This window comes from Phasianus colchicus, chromosome 4 (genome assembly GCF_987193195.1).
Source record: "Phasianus colchicus chromosome 4, bPhaCol1.hap1.1, whole genome shotgun sequence".
In the NCBI taxonomy this organism is placed as follows: Eukaryota; Metazoa; Chordata; class Aves; order Galliformes; family Phasianidae; genus Phasianus; species Phasianus colchicus.
Window position 1 is genome coordinate 10,533,845 of NC_143439.1, and position 19,498 is coordinate 10,553,342.

Below are 19,498 nucleotides of genomic sequence, written 5' to 3' on the forward strand. Positions count from 1 at the left end.
TGTCCTCCATCATTTACTTACTTCATCTTCTTCCCTGGCAACTCAATGAGATTAAATGCTAAAACTGACTGTTTGTCAAGTGACCATCATGTTGTTTTGGCAAGGAAAGAAAGCTGAAGATTTGCAGAGCGCTGAGGGATGAAGACTTAATAAATAAAAATGATATGCAATGAAAACAGCCCATGGTTGATGTGCATGTTTGCTGCAGATGTCAGCTTACAGTTTCACTAATCACCTACGTTTCAGCATCTTCAGTTGTCTTAATTACTGATGCTTGAGTGATGCTAAATACTTTTCTAAGTAAGAAAGGTGAAAACAAGCTCTTCATTTTGCTCAGTTTTTTTTTCTGTTATATGGTTGAGAAACAGTACTCAAGGCTTAAGTTTTTTTCCTCCCCCCTTTTTGACTTGTTGGCTGCAAGTCACTAGTTATTAGTTTCCATGTTTAAAGTGTTATCCTGTTTCTCAAGCCTTACTCACCTGAAATTGTGGTCTCTCGTCATAAGTTTTTTATGGCTCATTTTGCCACCACCTTTGCAAGTTTCCTCTGGCATTTATGAGCTTATTTAAAATGCCTTTCAATTTCCAGTAAGCCTGAACAAATGCCTGTTCCCTAGGTAGCTGTTAGGAAATGATTCCACAGCTAAATAGGAACTACTTTTAATACTATCATTTCAGCAACAGCAAATGTTTTGTTTTTCACTTGTTCCAACTGGTCTTCATTGAGATGCATTTATTTTGATTTTGCTTGGATAAAGAATGTGGCCAGACTTGATTATGATAAGAGGCTGAAAAAAATGTGCTATACTTAAAGAATATTTTGTTTTCTACCAGTGAGTTGAGTAGCCATAGCTTCTGATGGAGGATGCAGCAGGCCTTTTGGGCCGACTACTAAGTGGACATAGATTTCTTGCTCCTTTGGGGTTTCTCAGTAGGCTTCTGTCCTTGACATCATGGAATCATCAAGGATGGAAAAGACCTCCAAGATATAGTCCTGCTGTCCTTCTTTCAGCAATATTTCCCATCTAAGCCCATGTCCCTTAGTACAGCATCTAAATGTTTGCTGAGCACCTCCAGGAATGATGACTCAACCATCTCCCTGGGCAGCCAGTTCAAGCATCTGACCGTTCCTTCAGAAAATAAATTTTTCTTAATATCCAACCTGAACAATCCTTGGTGCAACTTGAGGCTATTACCTCTTGTCCTATTGCTGTTAGCTGGGAGAAGAGGCTGACTCACACTTCAGCACAACCTCTTTTCAGGTCATTTTTGAGAGCTGTAAGGTTTTGCCTGAGTCTTCTCTTCTCCACACTGAACAATCCCAGTTCCCTGTAAGACTTGTGCTCCAGACCCCTCACTGGCTTCATTGCCCTTGTCTGAACATGCTGCAGGCCCTCAGTGTCTTCCATGTAGTGAAGAGCCAGAACTGAATGTAGTACTTAAGCGCAGCCTCACCAAAGCTGCATCTGTGAAGATGGATGATCTCTCCCTGCTTGCAACACTGCTTCTGATAGAAGCCAAGATGCCATTGGCCTTCTTGGCTACCTGGGCACACTGCTGGCTCATGTTTAGCCAACACCCCTGGCTCCATGTCTTGCATGCTATCTTCTGCCTAAGCTTGTAGTATTGCCTGGCATTGTTGTGACCAAAGTGCAGAACCTGACACTTGGTTTTGTTGAACTTCATCCCAGTGTCCTCAGCCCAACCATTCACCCTGTCTGGATCTTCCTGAAGGCCCTTCCTACCCCCAGACAGATTACTGCTGTTTCCCAGCTTGATGTCATCTGCAAACTTATTGAAGGTACACTCAGTTCCCTTGTTAAGGAAATCAGTAAGTATGTTAAATAGGTTATTAGCAGCCTTATCATAATAAGCAGCATATCAGGCTCTGTCCAATGAAATAATGATGTTTGGAAGAAGTGGGATATTTTTTTTGTGTTTAGTGATACATTTACTGTTAGCATTGCTTCAAAAAACACCTTTTGTTGACCAAACATCCACATAGCCTGATATCCTGTCTCTAGCATGGTCAGTAGTTGTTGATTATTTTTAGGAAAACATTTCAAAAACTGTGCATGCACGGAATGTTCCTTTTGCTTAATAAATCCTTCTGGATCACAGCAACCAGACTATGTCCTCTTGCTAGAAAGGTTGCATTCAGACCATTGTATATTATTTTCATTGAGAGGCTTGTCATTAAATATGACTAATCTTCAGGTTTACTACTTGTTCTGCTTGAGGCAGTGATTTTCTCAAGTATATAAAAATACCTTTTACTAGGAATAGATTCCTTCTGCTGATGCAGGGCTCTGAGAGTGAAACGTAGGCTAAGCAGAGTTGCAAATTTCTGCTCATAAACATCATCTCAGCTTTGGTAACTTTGCTTAGATTTTAGCTGGTGAATGTGCATCAATTTACAGTACTTCAGTGTTGTTCCTATCCTTTAGTAGGTATGGAAAGATCCAGAAACAACCAAAAACAGATGAACAAATAACAAAAAAAAACAACTAAATAAGCCAAACCAAGGGGGAAAAATAATAAAGAATAATTAAAAATCAATCTCCCCCTGCAACAGCAACACAGAACTAAACAAAAATAATTCCCATACCTCACATTGTAACTGTTACAGAATCATAGAATCATAAGGTTGGAAACTACCTATAAGATCTAGTCCAACCGTCTTCACATTACCACAAGCTACTAAACCAGATCTCACAGCTCCTCGTCAGGACACCTCTTGAACACTGCCAGGGACGGTGACTCCTCCACCTCCTTGGGCAGCCATTCCAGTGCCTGACCACTCTCTGAGACAAAAAGTTCTTCCTTAGGTCTAACCTAAACCTCCTCTGGTACAACTTGAGGCCATTTCCCTGGGTCCTGTTTGTTGCCTGGGAGAAGAGGTCAAACCCCTTTTCACCACAACCTCCCTTCAGGAAGTTGTAGAGTGCAATGAGGGCTCCCCTGAGTCTCCTCTTCTCCAGACTAAACAATCCCAGCTCCCTCAGCTGCTCCTCATAGGACTTGTGCTCCAGACCCGTCACCAGTTTCATTGCCCTTCTCTGGACATGCTCCGGGGCCTCAATGTCTTCCCTGTAGTGAGGGGGTTATCAGTTACTGTAAGTCATAGGGACTGTAGCTAAAACTTGTGATTTTCAGATGTTCTCTATTGAAACATCTCTATTGAAATTATCAAGAATAAAAGGTAACTATTTATTTAACGAGATTTCCCTCTGTTCATGCTGTATGTCTCTACTGGTGGTCCAGCATTGAGGGAAGTACAAAAATTCCCTGGAGGCAGCTGTGGGGTAACCATGATTTTATGGCTTTTTCAGCTCCCTAGCAATTGAAGTTTGACTGCTGTCTATATACATCGTGTTTTACACACGATCTCAAGAAATACAAAAGAGTTTACATTGGTATGTGAAATGTTTATGATAAATATATTATGCTGTCTATACCTATAGGTACAGAAGTACTTTATTTGGAAGGAAACACGATGCAATAAAAAAATGACTAGTTCAGTAAGAAAGCTTTTTTCCATCCACCCTAGATTTCTAAAACATTCTCTTCTCTTAAAAGTTTGATTATGTGTAACACAAATACAATACTGTTTTCATTTGTTAGTTGCTTTTTTTAAGTGTAGTAAGATAATAACAGTAAAGTGACTGTGAATAGATGGGTCTCATTTCCTCACTATTTTCTGAAAACTGCAAATCCAGATGAGCGTGTCATAATCTAAGTAGAATACTGAATGTTTTTGTCTTTAAAAGGATTATATTTTATCTTTTGAAATGATAGGAGTGAAAACTGTAGCATGCTAAAGATTCTGTTTCTGCTCCCATATGATGAGGAAGCAGAGAAACAGAAAACACAGTGGAGTGTCTGCTGCAGTCACCAATTCTCTCGGCTGCAGAATAGAGTAAACCTTCTGGGAAGTTATCTGACATTTAACAGCATGTTGTACATAGGCAGATGCTGAGTGAAGCTGGCTTTTTTTTGCTTGTTAATGATTTTCTTTTCTGACCTTTATTACTAATGCATCTTCTTTAAGAAGCTTTTAATGTGTGAAGACAAAAGGTTGTTTTTATTAATCTCTTACTTCTTTGCATACAGAAACGAGAGGGATGGTGCTGACTGAAAGGAAATCTACTCTTTCTAATGAAAAATAAGGTAATTCATTCTCCTACTGCTTTTATTCATGTGTTAGTTTAATCTGTATGAACTTGAGTAATCCTTTTCTGTGATAGCTACTGGCATTGTGCTTTTAGGGGGAAAAGAAGATGATATTTTTAGAATGGTAGAGAAGAAAAATTCACTGTTTGCCTTCTATAATGCTAATGTTCTTCATGATAACATTCTGTAGCTGAATCATGATTAGTCTAGTCAGATTTTGCTCACAGATTTTAAATCTAGAATTTCTCTTTTGGGTACACTGGAATAACTGAAGCCAGTATTTCCCTGCTTGACTGAGGTATCGTCCTAATGTTCAAGATGGCATTTGAGACCCAATTATGTTTTTTTAGTGTTTTTTTCTAACTAAGTTTACTAAGTAGTGTTCTTTTGTTCTCTCCTCCTTTATGTACGAGTACTTTGCTTTGATGCAAAGAGCCGTTATATGCCTAGAATGAAGAGCCTCTTTAAAGAGGGTCTGACCCTGATGCATAATGGAAGTCTTGCAGAAGATGCTTAGTGCCTTCATTTGAGTTAGGATTGAGTAGGAGTTGAGGCCACCTATCCTCTGGAAGGAATAAGTTCCAAGAGTGGAATTGCTCTTTTTCTTACTCTGTATGTGGTACTATGAGCACTGCTTCTGTACTTGGCTGAATGGTAATAGAATGAGGGAATAGTGCCAAGCTTGGGATGCTTTTTGTTGTTGATGAAATACTTTACAGTTGGCTCTCAAGATATTTCCATACTGTATTGACCAGCAGTTGAATAGAAATGATAGTATGGTTTTACGGATTATCATGTCTGAAAGATTTTCAATGTGATATAGTGACTTATTTTAATATTATACTTGCATGTTTATCCGTATATAATTCCAAAGGACTATTTGCTTGCAAAGGACTATTTAGGAGTGTGTGATGGATTTGTGTACGTATGCTGTCAACATGATACTGGTTTCTTCAGCTTGATCATCTTACGGCTACGTTCCTTTGGGTGGTGAAAGGACATACAAGTCTTATGTAAATGAAAGCAAAATTCTGGCCATGATACCCCTATGTCACACCCTTCAATGTGTTGTTATTCTGCTGTATGACTTAAAGAAAGTATTTTTAGCAACGGGTTTTGAGTTACATCACTTTCTTAGCCATTTTCCTTCAAGTGTTTGAATATCACGGGAGCCTCTGGCATTTTATAAAATGGTTTCAGGATGATTGACCATTTAAACAAAGTATGAGGAGATATGGTGGGTGCACAGTTTAAAAATGTCACAATTTTCTAGACGCAGTACATAGGTAACTGAGTGATTAAAGGCCAATGACTTCAAATAAATCAAATTAAATGATGTAGCACTTGCTAGGGGGCTTACTTTCTAGCAGTTTATGGAATAGTCATTTTTAGAAGCTTCTACTGTTGGGTGCTATAAACGATTGCTGCTTTTACAAAGACAGGTTTCTGTTGAATTTCATATTCCTACTCAGTAGAATGCAACTTGTAGTCATAGTAAATAAAACTAAAGAAATCTGTGCTGTTTTTGGAGTGTATCCTATTTTTCTCTTTTCTTTATCTCATTCTAGAAAAAAGGGGTTCCTGTCTGATGCAGGTGTTTGCCATATGAAATGATAATTCGAATAATAATTTGATAATTCGAATTTTGGGCATTTAGTTTGTCAGTACAATAAGCAATTGAAAATAGCTTTGTCATAAAATTTAAACACCTTAATAGGCGTAGCTGCTAGCTTTGTGTTTTTCAATAATCGACTGAAACTTCTGTGAATTCAGGAAAATGTAGTGTGTAAAAAAAAAAAAAAAAAAAAAAAGTGTCTAGGAGAGTGCTGCTGAAACTGTGCTCGTATTTTTGTTACTGGAACCTGAGTTGGTTTCTTAAAGCTTGGCATGGAAGAAAAGTAAATGTTTTGGAAGCTCATCTGAATGCTGAATAGCTAATTTCAGAAGTAACTGTTGTGAGGTAAAGACTGATTTGTTGCTGTACATTATTTGCTGTCAGAGGCACGTGCAAGTCTGCATGCACAAATGCTTATAGTTTAACGACAGACTTTCATTCTAGTTCAAATGTACATAAATTATACTACTTGTATAAAAAGAATATTCACTATAAAATTGCGAAGGATGCCTCCTGACTTCTGGGTGCTGTAAATCTTTAGTAGCGTGGTAGTACATGTTCAGTTCAGGGGAAAAAAAAAATGTTTCTTTCACTTTATCATATTTCAATGTAGTAGAATAACCTATTAGGCATGTTAAGGATATTTATTTGCCTTTGACTAGCAAAGTAATTGGTTATTTAGGACTGGGAGTGGGCTAAGTAGACCGGGGCCAGGGTCCAGCATCTGCTAGTGGTGGTGAAACATTTTCCTTTGGACTTTACTGTAAATTTAGGATTCTAGTTGTTGGTTTTGTTCATTTATTTATTATCCATACGATAATGACTTGAGTGTAGGTGGCAAGGTTATGATAACGATGGGGCTTCAGCAGTGATAAGTAGGAGAAATTCAGGGGCTCTGCAGTGGGCCTGTTATGGAGAGCACCTGTGCTCATGGAGTTCAAAAAGGAATTAATTGATCAGGAGCAGGAGACTGCAAGGAAGAGTCCATAGCAGAAGAAGTGTTATCTACTGTCCACAACCCCTTTCTATTTCTCTCCGCGCTACTTACAAGGTAGAGGAGTGGGGAATGAAGCAGTAATGCTGAGCCTAGGGAAATGGGGGTGAGGTAAAGGGTTTTAGTTTTGTCTGTTTCTCACCTTCTATTTCAAATGGCTGTAAACTAAATTTTTCCTAAGTTGAGTCTGTTTTGACTGTGAAGGTAATTGGCAAGTTATTTCCTTATTTTCATCTTGACGTGCAAGTTTTTCAATTGTATTTTCTCCTCCTAGTTTTTTTGAGGAGCTGGGTGGGCATCAGAGCTGGCCAAAATCAATCTACTCCAGATGCCATGTGAGATCTGTATGTTAATAATATCTTTGTGTGAAGTCCTACAACTGGGAGTTTGCATGTGGAGGTTTTCCGTGTACTTCCCAGGAAGAGGCAAGTGTTGGCGATTGTTTCCTTCCAAACTCAGACACGTTACCTAAAGACAGTAGTTGTCAAACTGTGCTCCGTAAAGCTGTGATGAGCAGTGCAACTGAGCTGCGCAGCCTTACGTGTGGTGTTTTCTGATGGAGGTTTGGCATTATGCTAATCTTGAAGCAATTTGTACAAATCCTAATCCAAATTCTTGAGAAACATTGTTGTTTGAGGTTTTCAAATCAGCTGAGACTCAGAACTCGAAAGCAATATGGCTAATGTGCCTCACTGAAAGTCTGTGCTGTGGTTTTAGCCATGTATTTGTATTTCAGACAGTCCAAGCCTGGGAGGGACTTTCTTCCAGATGTCATGTGTGCAGGAAACAGGAAGGAAGGTTGCTGGGTATTAGTTGTTAATGTGTATAATAAATACTGGGGTTTTATGTGCATCTTTTCATTGACATGGAGGACTTCAAACTTCAAGTGTCTTTCAGGATTGAAGTATTAATTAGAAAACAGTTCACATTTTTAATTGGAGATGAGAATTTTTAAGAATATTTCTATACATACGTTTTCAAGAACACTGCAATTTATATCTTACTAAATGTTATGCATGTCATTTCCTTGCTCTTCTCTGTTAATAGGTCCTTGAGGATAATTTTGTTTTGCTTCCTAAGGAAGAAGCAAACAGATGTTAGAAATTCTCTCTCTTTCAGTCCAGTTCAGTACCCAATCCCCCACCCCCCAAAAAAAACCCTGAAACCAACAGCAATAAAAAAAAAGACAAAGTACTTGCTAAATATGCATGAATTTGGAGCAATTGCTACGGAGATGAAGAAAAAAGCCTACCTAACCCATGTATGTTTGTTTCTCATACATTGATATTCCCAATTGGAGTGCTTATACTTAGCTGGATTTCTAAATTACTTAGCAATCTATGCCTAAGAAGATATACTAAAAAGTGCAATTATGTTTTTGCTTGTCGGTAATAGCTCCAGAGGGTCCATTTTGTTACAGCACATAAACATTTTGACATTGCTACTTATTTTTAAATATATATTTAGGTATGGAGAAGTGTTCTTTGATCAGTACTCTAGTGGATTTTCTAGGAAAGTCATTAATGTCTGTCGTGTAAATCTTTCATAGTTTCAAGTTGAGATAGTGGAGAAGTAACCATTCCAGTCTGTTAGGTCTGTTACTGTCTCAATTAAGTCATGCTACTTTTTTAATATCTCGGACATTTTTTTGTGTGAATGTTTGCCTTTTAAGACTTTTGTTATATTATATTAAGAAAAACATCCTGTGGATGGAAAGAAGCTTAATTATATGGAGGACCATATTTAAAATAAAAGGTGTTAAGAGTGCTGGAAGCAACTTAAATTGGCCTTTGTCATACCTGAGGTATATAATTACAAATAGCTTTTTCCTCTAACTTGAAAGATGTCATACAAGTTTGCTACTGCAACATATTTATGTTGTGAATCTATATACTTATTTCCTAACCCAGGATTTATACTGAAGAAATGGCAGACTGAACTTTACAGGTGTCAATTGAAATGCTGTATTATATCTGAAAGCATTAAATAGCGCTGAATATTTTGAGACTGATCTTATGATGAGTTGCCTTTCCTTGAACTGAATGCGTTGTTAGCCTCAAGATTTTGCAGACAAAAATGTGTAAATCTAAATGGCTGTGCTGTCGGCAATTGCAACCTTGCTTGCAGTGTTTGCTTAACATAAATAATGTTGTTATAGCCTTTATCATAACTCATATTATTAACAATGGGCAGAAAAGCTTCTAAGTAAGTTCGTGTGTTGGCTCATGAGTCAATAACCAGAGAACCACGTGCAGGATGGAAATGATAGAATAATGACTTACTTCTGAGATCCTGATGTAAACAGTACTGTAATGCAGCTGTGAAAACGTTACTCAAGTTTTCATGGCTTAGTATATCTAAGTTCTGCTGTAGAAGTGCGAGATTGTATCAGTGAATCTTTTCTGCATTCAGACAGGTATTAACTATGTGTTTCCAGCATTTGAGTATGGGTGTAAAGCTTCAGTATTTTCCGTTCCCATTTGATATCTTTAAAATATTATTATGGAGTGAGATAGTATTACTTTTATTGAAGCTGTGCCGTCTTTTCTGCTTTGTTGGACTGTGGAGTGGTATGTGCATGTATTTCTATGTGGTTTAGGATTCTGTAAGTCAGTGATCTCTCTAGGGCATATTGAAATAAGTGTCTCTTCTGGCTAAGGATGTAATTCTTATAAATCATTTTTCAGCAGTGGTTTCAATTTTCAAGAGCATGCTCTGTATCAATTGAAGTGTTAAGGCCTGAGCAGCCACTATCAGCATTGCTGTGTCGTGTAGCTTTGAGATAGAATGTGATTACTGATGTTTTTTGGCTAAATACTGCATGCATGATATTGGTTATGGCCATGTTTTGAAATGTCTGTAAGATTAGAAGCAGGTAAGTAAATTTGTCTGTAATATTCCTTTTGTAAATTTCAACTAATTATGTTATTGTTGTGCTGGTAAGACTTCAATTTATATGATTTATAAGAAATAGAAGATAGCAGAATTGTGTCATAGATCGGGAAGCTGCATCACCCCTTACATAGCTTAAAAGCCTTTGTGTGTTTCAGAGTGTTTTCAGCCCCATCCTTCTGTGCATTTTTGCCTGCACTTAATTGAGATGCGGTTTGTCACCATATTACTGGAATGAGGCTTTTATATGTATATAAAAATGCTTATGTATGTATTGAAGTTAAATAGCAGGCATTGTTCAGTTATGAACTCAAATTATGGTTCAGTTGAGAGAAGGCATGTTTCCATGTAATTTTTGATGTTCTATCTTAGTGAGATACTGCATACCTGTAGTAAGGTCAGTAAAATAAGCTCTCTTAGTAATGTTTGAATGTACTGTGTAGGGCAGTGAGTTATCTTCTTATGGTTTAAGTTCCTTACTTGATTAGGGCCTATTTTTAATTAACCATTTGCGTGGCCCCTGATATCATACTGTGAAGGCACTTAGGAAAGTTTGTATACATTAATTAGAATGGTAGCTTTTTTTCCTGTATGCTTGCTTTTCAAAGGCTTCTTGAGGCTTTTAGCCATATTGGATGAGAGAAATGTTATGCAGAGAACTCATGCTCGTTGAATGCTGTAAAGTAACCTTTTAGTATAAATGGTGACAGTTGTGATGCCCTTGTTGCCACTTAAAACATCGTGAAGCATGATGTAGATAATGCCACTATAGTGTCTGGAGGGAGACAGCTGCTGTCTTCATGCTGCTCATGAAGAGATAATGTAGGGATCACGAAGCTGTCTGGAAGAACTAGGGCAGAACAGCAAGTAGACAAGCATAACGCCTGGTTTTCTCAATAGTTGTTACTCCGAAGCTGTTATAGTCCTAGTCCATTCCTATGTATGCTAGCACTCCTGCAAACCACTGCATCCCGGTGGCTCCTGGACTTGAGGTCTCTTCAGATAGCAAGGGCTCACTGAGCTTTAATACTGAGAGGCTGTGCAGTGCTACTTGTGTGCGTGTGCTGGCTGTTGTTGTGATCTTCCTTCCAATAATACTAAAAAATGCAATTTATAACTAGTGAATTACGAGAATAATTATTTACTTCTATTTTTACTATAAATTATAAGGCTTTCCTTTCCCTGCTGTCCTAGATTAATAAGATGCTGGCAAGCCTTACTGCCTTTTTAGCCTTGATTCCCTAATTTATCTTGCTGCCTCTCCTTCCTGCCTCCAGATACTACAGACTTACTGTCCAGGTAGTAAAGCCCTCCCTTCCCTATTGTCAGAGGCATACCTTCCTAACCCATGATAATTTGATAATTCCATACTTTTTCTAGTTTTTCTTTTGTCTATTTTCATTTCATGTTTAACTTAATCTTTAATCTCTTGTTTTTCCTCTATCTCTTTCACGGAGTAAGCATGCTTTAATCCTTTCTGACTTGTGCCTACCTGTCCTTGACTCACCTGTTATTCTCTTTAGTATCTGAAGTTCGTTATTACGGTGTTTACGGTGACACCTATTGTGGGTTCCATCTCAGCATCTCATGTTCTAGTAATCCACTTTGGCCTTTTCTCAGCAAGAGCTAAGAGGTAAATCTTACACCTATCTGCAACTTCTAACGCTAGCTCATTATCTGATTTCTTGCACTTTTTCTTGGTTGTTCTCTACTACTTTTTAACTTCATTTCCTTTGGGAATTTGTGGGTTGCTATATCCAGAGTTGAAGGATATGGACTTAAAATTGTGTATTCTTAAGTGCTAAATTGCATATGGATCTGCTTCAGTGCCAGTTTGCCCAAACTGTGCTTTCATCTTGCCTTTCAGAGAGCTCTTCCTGTGCATTTAGCCATGAATTCAATTTCATTGTGAATCAAACAGCTGCTTAATCTTTCCTGTCAAGTTCTTCCTCCCATTGCTTTTGATGGCTGAAGCAAATATTACTTCCCTTCCTGCTATTTGTACCATTGACTTCAGCATCACTTTCAGTGGGGATGTTTCCAAGTATTCATGTTTTGTCTGTCTGTATTTTGCAGATTCTTATGAAGATAAGGAACAAAATCTTTGTCTCTCTGTTACCTGGAACTCTTAGCTGAGTTCATTTTGCTCTGTTCTTTCAGTTAAAGCAAGTTCCTTCTCCTAATCTTTTGCAAAATAACATTTGGTCATATCAGTTAAAACTCTTGCAAAAATGACTTTATTGGGATTTTTTTATTGCTCTTTGAGGCTCAGTCTTGCATTATGCTTTTCTATTAAATGTTAAGATTTTTCTTAGTTTCCAATACCTTACCTCTTCTCTCTTTTAATTTTAAGTCTCAGTTGTCCAGCATATACTGTGCTCTCTTTTATGAGCTTTTGAAATCAAGGAAGTGCTAAAACAAGACACGTAGTAAAAAGAGTAATTTATCTTAATGCTCTGTCTTCAGAAATCTTTGCTGTGATGTTTACAGGAAATTGACAGTAGTAATGTCATCTTTCTATGGAATCATAAAATCTTTTGAGTTGGAAGGGATCTTTAAAGGTCATCTAGTCCAACTCCCCTGCAATGAATAGGGATATCTACAGCTAGATCTGGTTGCTCAGAGCTCCATTGAGGCTGGTCTTGAATGTCTCTGAGGATATGGGGTGTCTACCACCTCCCTGAGCTTCATGTTCCTGTGCTTCACTACACTTATCATTAAAAAAAAAAAAATTTTCCTTATAACTAATCTAAGTCTCTCCTGTGTTAGTTTGAAACCACTTCCTCTCATCTGATCACAAAAGACGCTGCTGAAGAGTCTATCCCTTTCTTTCTTACAGCCCCCCTTTAGATACTGTGAAAGGCTGCTATCAGGACTCCTTGGAGCCTTCTCTTCACTCTGGACAGCCCCAGCTCTCAGCATGTCTTTGTAGGGGAGGTGTTCCATCCCTTGAGCCATTTTTGTAGCCTTCCTCTGGATGCGCTCTAATAGAATGGTGTCATTCTTGTATTTAGCATTTCTGATATTCATTGCTTCTTGCATAATTTGATGCTGACTTGTATGTCTGTGACTTTTTTTAAATTGTCCTGAGCTACCTTTCTTAATTTTAAACTAATGTCTGTCTGTATCTGTACAGTGGATACTATTGGAGAGTACAGTGGTCCTCGATCTGCATTTGTAAAGGCTCTAGTGATATGTAATCATTTAATCTGAGGAAATCACTAGATCTGTGAGTGTTATCTAATAAAATTACCTACGTGATTTTTTAATAGCTTGTGTTCTCTATTATTTCTGTAGCAATTAGTATGTTACAATCAAACAACATATCGAATTCCATGTGTTAGAATTACATAATTGACAGTAATGAAACACCAACCTTGTTTAGAACAGATAATTGTGTAGATAAATATATTTAATAAGACTAGCGTATCCTTCTACAGTTCTGTCTTGGTTCATTGACTTCCTGTATCCGATGCTGTGGTGAACCATGTCATAGTTATTGAAGCACGGGGCTTGCTAATGTTGGGCAGCTTTGTGTTTGGCTGCCTGGGGCTGAGTAGGTCTTTGCTTCTCGGGTAAGTTTGCAGGATCAGCTTTTGTTAGCTGTTCTGTGCGACTTGGATGACAATTGTCATAATGCAAGCTACAGTTGTTAAAAAAAAAGACTCCTAACAGCTGTCTGGTTTTGGTGGGGGAAACCTGATGAGTACGATATTGGAAATGTGAGTGCATGATAGCTAGCAGCCTCTATCTGAGTAGGTGTTGCAGCTAAAAGAGTTGGTAGTTCTTATCACATGAAAGAAACTTACGGTAGGAAAAAAGATTAGTAATATCAGTGGGATTGGCTTACTGCACTAAGCGACAACTCTTCTACAGTGCATGAATCCACACTGAAGTAAATCAGGAAAATGTTTTTGTTTTCTGTTGTGAATTGCATGTTCCCTTGTTGGCATTGAATATAAATAAAGAGCTGCTTGGCTCTGTTTCACTTAAGAGGTTGCAGTTAAAGTGCTGATAGGAAGATAAAACTATCAGGGACAGTACTTGATTATTGCACTTCTATGTTCATCAGAACTGAGATGTTATTTCTAAGAGGAAAATTTTGTGAAGTTGAAGATTGATCTTTGAAATTACTTCTTTAGTGCTGGATGAGTGGTAGTCAAAAGAACAGTAACCCTTCCCCCTTCTTTTAATTACAAAAAAGAAAACACATCCCAAAACAATGGATTGAATGACTTCTGTTCTCTATGTCTGCAAACCAAGAACCAGATGAGGATACTGTTGCTAAACCACTCCTTCTCTGAAAGGAGCCTGTTCGTGATAGGAAACATTGTTCATGGTTCTTTATTTTGCAGAACATATACCACAGCCTGGCTACCAGTTTGTGTGTGCTGCACTTTTCAGTTTGTCTCATTTTTAGAATATAACCACTGCTTAAGTTACTGTGTACTTTGTTGATAAGCTGTCAATAGATGGCAGCAGCAACCTCTTGAAACAAGAGTTAACTTACCAGCTAAGTGAACATCCTCCACTAAAGTTAACTAATTCTAAGAAAATGCATTATACTAAACTAATACACTGAAGGCAAAAGTTGCTTTTATTTTTGCTTTAAAACAGAATTTTGAAGCTGCTGGTTAAACCTCAGTTTAGACTTTGAGCAAGATTACGAGAGAAGTGAAGCCAGATGAGCTTGAGTCATCTTGCGATTGATACCAGCCAGCCAAGGAACTAGCTAGTAGATGCCCCTTACTTATACTGTCAGATGTGAGCTTCGAGCTCATCAGTGTTTGCTGAATCGTGTAATCATTAGTGAAGTTTATATTTAGCAGAAGGGAGGAGAGACCTGTATGAATATCCATCCACCACGATGCCAAGGTGGAAAATAGCATCCCAGGTGACCCTAAACTTTTTTTCAAGTTCTTGTAACTTTCACTGGTTCTGTAGTTTGCTAGCAGCCCGACCTATGCTTATCTCAGCTACTGAGCTGGGCTGAGTTAAGAACGTGTGCTATGGCTGCTGAAAAACTGTTCAGATGAGGGACCATCTTATTCTTCTATAACCCAGCTGCCACAATTTCGGGGATGCCACTTCAGTGGGGATGAGGCCATTTGTCTTGGTATCGGTATGAGGATGGATGAATGTGGAGAGGTCAAGATCCAGGTCACAGCACATTCAAAAGGTCTTCTGGGAAGGTGGCACAGAGGGAAGGGAAAGGGGTGGTCAGCTAAGCAGCAAAGAACAGCCATGCCTTCCAGAAGCTCCTAGAAGTGAGAGGATCTCCTTCAGTATCTCTACTAACTACAAATTTTATTCTTTTTTTACTTATTACCTGAGTGATGGTAATAATATTAAGTCTAACATTATGAAAGTGGTTTTGGATCTTCCAAATGTGTGCAGTTTTGCCAGCACTGAGCTTTAGTTTGTATTTTTTTCATTTGGTTGATGAAGCTAGTGAGATCCTGCAAGTCTGCCTGCAGTTCTAGGTTTGGGTCTCTTCTGCTGCTTCAGCAAATGTTACCATCTTACTATACACATCCTTATTCCTGGACATCTACTAATGTACTTCTTTAATCACGTGCACCTTGTTTGTTCTTTGCTTCCTCAAGTTCTCAGACTTCATACCATCTTTACTATTTGAAAAGTCTGCTTGATACTTGGATGTATTTGTAGACTTTTGCCAGTGACCTTTTCCTTAGAGAGTATTTGTAAAGAATAACACAGATGTGGAACACAAGCTCGTGAAGCAAGAAATGGATATCTGTGTGCTGTTTCAGAAGGGTATAAAAGCTTTCCTAAATATAAGAACATTCTGAAATATTCCCATGAGAGAAGATAAGCCTTAGCATTGCTGGCAATGCCTGCATTTTATCGCAGCATAGCACACTCGTGCTAATGGATCATTTCTTTAGAGGATGACAGTTCTATTTCTGCTGAGTGCGTTGCAGATGCTGCCATAGAGTGGTACCTGAATGACAAGTCCATCCTACCAATATCAGGTGACTTGATTTGATTTCCTTGGAGTGAGGATTATGGGATGCAGTGCTATTGCTCTGGGCAGATTTACCAGTAATTATGAATAATCTGCAGCTGTTCACTGTCTCCTTGTTTTGCAGGAGTTATTTGATGATAGTGGCTTGTTGTGCCACAAAGTTAAGTTGAAAGAAGACCAAGTTATTTGTTCCTTTAAAAAGATAAAGCAAACAAATGAAAACATTCTCCAAAAATAGCTAGCAACACTAATGTCATTTCAAAATCAGTAGGTGGAACTGTTTTTAGGTAACCCAGTTCTAGGTATTGATGGTTATCTTCCGGATGCACAGGAAGGTTAAATGTACAACCTTAAATGCTAATAGGACATTTTGAGGATTAATTTTAATGCAATCCAAGGGCACTATAGACTACAGTAAGAGACCAGTGTGCTTGGTATTTTAGAGAAAGAAATGCAGTATACAACTGGCTTTGACTAATTAGACTTTCTGTGAGGAGCAAGACCATTTTATCAATTGCTTGGTACTTGGCCTGCTTTTTATTAATGCTCTGATAGATTCTACTCTGCTCAACTTGATTTTAATAACCACGTGTACCTTTTTCAACCAACTCCAAAGCTTATTGCCAAGTCGATTAGTTCTGAATTTTTAAGTGAAAATGACTGAAGAAGAGATTAAAAAGCAGAGAAGGAAGCATTAGGGTGGTAGAAGTCTTTCTGAGTGTATGCTTCCTCTTTTAGATTCATCAGCTTTGTCTTTTTTCTTTTGGGAAATGTTAAACAGGCTTTAAGGAGCTAGGAGCCATGTCTGAAATGCTGGATGTGTGTCTACTACTGGAAGCCAAATCATCACTTGGAATATTTCAGACTTCTGTGTGTTTCTCTGAATACATATGAGAACTTGTATCAGGCATACAGGATCACCTCTGTGTTCCTGAAGCCTTTTCTACTAGCCATTTTTTTTATCCAGTGTGCAGTTGTAGATGGAGGCAAAGTCTGTCTTGAAAATATCAATTGGTCCTGCAGATCTCTCTGAACACTTCTAAGACTCATAAGTTATTTGTATGGCCTTAAGGGATTGGTACTTGCTGCATCTTGTCTTGGAATCTCTCTTTGCAGTCAGTGGTTGCCACAATACAGTTGCATTAAAAAGGCAGGATCTGAGGCCTTGTGGTGCTAGTTGTCTGTTAACTTGCAGATGAGAAAACTATCTCCATTCTGTAAGTTAAAATACTGTTGAGGTATTTTTAAGATTGAGAACTGTGTTCACAAACAGAATTCCTGTGATAAAATAATTAACGCTTGAACAAACATGATTAATTATTAGGTGTTGGCCTGGCCTAAACAAAAAGGTGTGAATTGAAAGAAAAGTGTGGTTTTACATATATTAATGCTAAACTTTAAAGAATGATTTATGTTTAGTTATGTTTAATAATCCATGTTGAGGAAGTTGCGTGGGAATTAAATTTGTGACAACAAAACGTTCCAATCCTGTGACCTTCTGTCCAGGCTGCAACCCTTCGGCATGATTTTGAGCTGTGTAATGTAAATGCAGCTAAGTGGCTTGGTGGCAGCTTAGGTCTTCAGCTCCCAAGTGCTCACCTGAGCACTGTTTGGATGCAGGTGCTCTTGGATTAACAGGCACAATACATGATGGAGAAGGCACCATGGGATAAGTCGTAGGCTATTAATAATAATTAGAGGCTTTAAATACCACTGAATTCTGACCTTTGCAAGGAAGCTTGATAGCCTCTGCTAGAAAATTTATTCATTCTGCGGCCTGAGGAGAAGGAATATATTTTTTCTTTGCTTTTTTTTTGACGTGTTGCTTAGATCTGAAATAAAAATTACTTTTGTTGAGCTATTCTCTACAGAGAAGAAAGGATTACTCTTAGGAAAAGCAATACAAATACTAAGTTTTATCTGGCAGATTTTGAACCAGGAAGGAAATGCAACTTCTCACCTTATCTTGCTAATAACAAAGTAAAGCTTTTGAAGCTTTTTTCATTTCTCTAAACCACAAATAGTGGATCTAAAATTACTGCACAGAGTCCAGTGACTTGAAAATGTCACCAAACATAATTTAATAATGTCACAGGTACAAAAATAAAATTCTTGCTAGAAAGTTCTGATCTTCGCATCCTTGCATGTTAGAGGAGAAGTGAAGACAGTTATCTGCTTCTTTCCTCTGACAAAAGTTGTCAGTAATACTTCCCACTTGTTCCGGGGACTGTGAAGAGAGGTGGGAGTAAAGTCAAGGCTTTTGCCCCTCGGGATCTGTAGAGATTCAGGTCATCACCTCCAACAAACAAGTTGGACTGCATTAACTGAGCATGACTGTGCTGTAGTACATATTGAGCCAAGCAGTAGAGTAAAAAATGTTCATATTTAGCTGTGCTCTGATTTGCTAGCAAGGCCCCTCTGTGCTGTAGGCTCCTCTAGTTGGAGCTCTTCGACTGATCCAGTCTGAGTAGTGTAGTTTGTGTTGCTCTTGACTGATTTAACAGACTTCTGTTGTAAGTTTCACCTTGGTGCTTATTTTGTTATACTTTACTTTGCACACTCAAACTTCTTAATAATTGATTTTAGTTAGAATTTAAGTTGGAGATACTGCTACTGTTCCTTGACTTTGTCAAAAAGTCATCCATTGATATTTTTTGGCCAACTGTTCAGATCCATTGTAGCTAATGTAATTAATAGTTTCTTTCCTTTTATAAAGATTTTTTTTCCATCCTAGTAGAGAGAAGTTGTGGAAAAAAGTCATTGAGGCATTATTTGTGTATACATATTGTGGAACAGTGTGTGACTGTCTTATGTCCTTCAAAAACTTTGATTAATAACACTAAGCCAACAGTACCAGAAATGGCAGAAGAAAAAATCCAAAACCTTAATCTTGGTTTTTGGATTTGGATTAAAATGGTGTTGCTCTAAGACTGATCACTGTAAATCTTGCTAAAATTTCTCTTGATGTCATACAGGTAGATGCCAACCTGTTGGTTTACTTCAGACTATTTTCTATGCTTTTTTGCAGGTAAACTTCAGAAAGATTGCATAACGTAACTCCAAAAGACAAGGATTGGTGTTCCACAACTCATACAGCTTGGCTGCATTTTGAATTCAGAAAAGCTTTCAGGGCATGGCAACAGCCAGACTGTGTTTATGCTCTGGAGGTGCACTGTAATTTCAGCCGTTCTGATTCTGGTCCGCTGGCTTGTCATTTCTTTCCTTACTAATAGTTTTATTATTTTATAGGCTTCTTTTCTTTTTCTATTTTTTATACTGGCGTTTTAAACTCACACCTGAGACATTCTGAATTATCTGGTTGGTAGGATTAGGGCTCTCATCTTACTGAATAACGCATTCTTGTTCTTTCTGTAGAACAGCTTGGAGCAAATGGAAACTTTCAGTCACAGAGATCCTGATTATCCTGTTTTCTCTTCTCTCCCCTGTCTACTCCAATATCTAGAGTAGGTGCAAATATATTTTGTCTAAATCTGCAAACAGGCTTGGCTTTGATCCTCACTATCACTGTTATTTTCACTTGAAAACCTGGCTTAGATAGCTATTGGGACATGAATGCCCTCACATTCTTCCTGTTTGATGCTGGAAATAAGTCTGAACTACCAGTGCTAACAATTATATCTTCTCCAAAATGTGGTTAGCTGTTTTGTTTTTCCAGCTGTCGCTTTTAAATAACAGGGGATGTAAGTCGTCTTTGCAGACATACAAGCTGTTTTGAATGTTTTCAGTCCAACTCTACAGTCTTCTACAGATAAATGCTTTTTTTGTTGAATGATGCGTTATTTTAATTCTCATGTGAATGAGGTTTTGAGTGCATA

General features: G+C 38.0%; 1 protein-coding gene across 20 annotated transcripts in view; it reads left to right on the top strand.

Moving 5' to 3' along the window:
- Positions 1-19,498, top strand: part of INPP4B (inositol polyphosphate-4-phosphatase type II B) — a 327,844-nt gene that overhangs the window by 40,656 nt on the left and 267,690 nt on the right. For 16 of the 20 annotated variants that reach the window (XR_016465803.1, XM_090138618.1, XM_090138627.1 and 13 more), the window contains exon 2: positions 4,113-4,169. The exons of 2 other annotated variants lie outside the window; for them this stretch is intronic. Coding sequence is in view for 15 of the 18 variants with exons in the window: in XM_090138618.1 (XP_089994744.1) it covers positions 4,158-4,169 (12 nt within the window). In the remaining 3 variants the exon portion in view is untranslated. Of the gene's footprint in view, positions 1-752; positions 1,831-4,112; positions 4,170-19,498 lie in introns of those variants that run through there. 2 more of the 20 variants (XM_090138617.1, XM_090138616.1) reach the window with 2 other exon arrangements.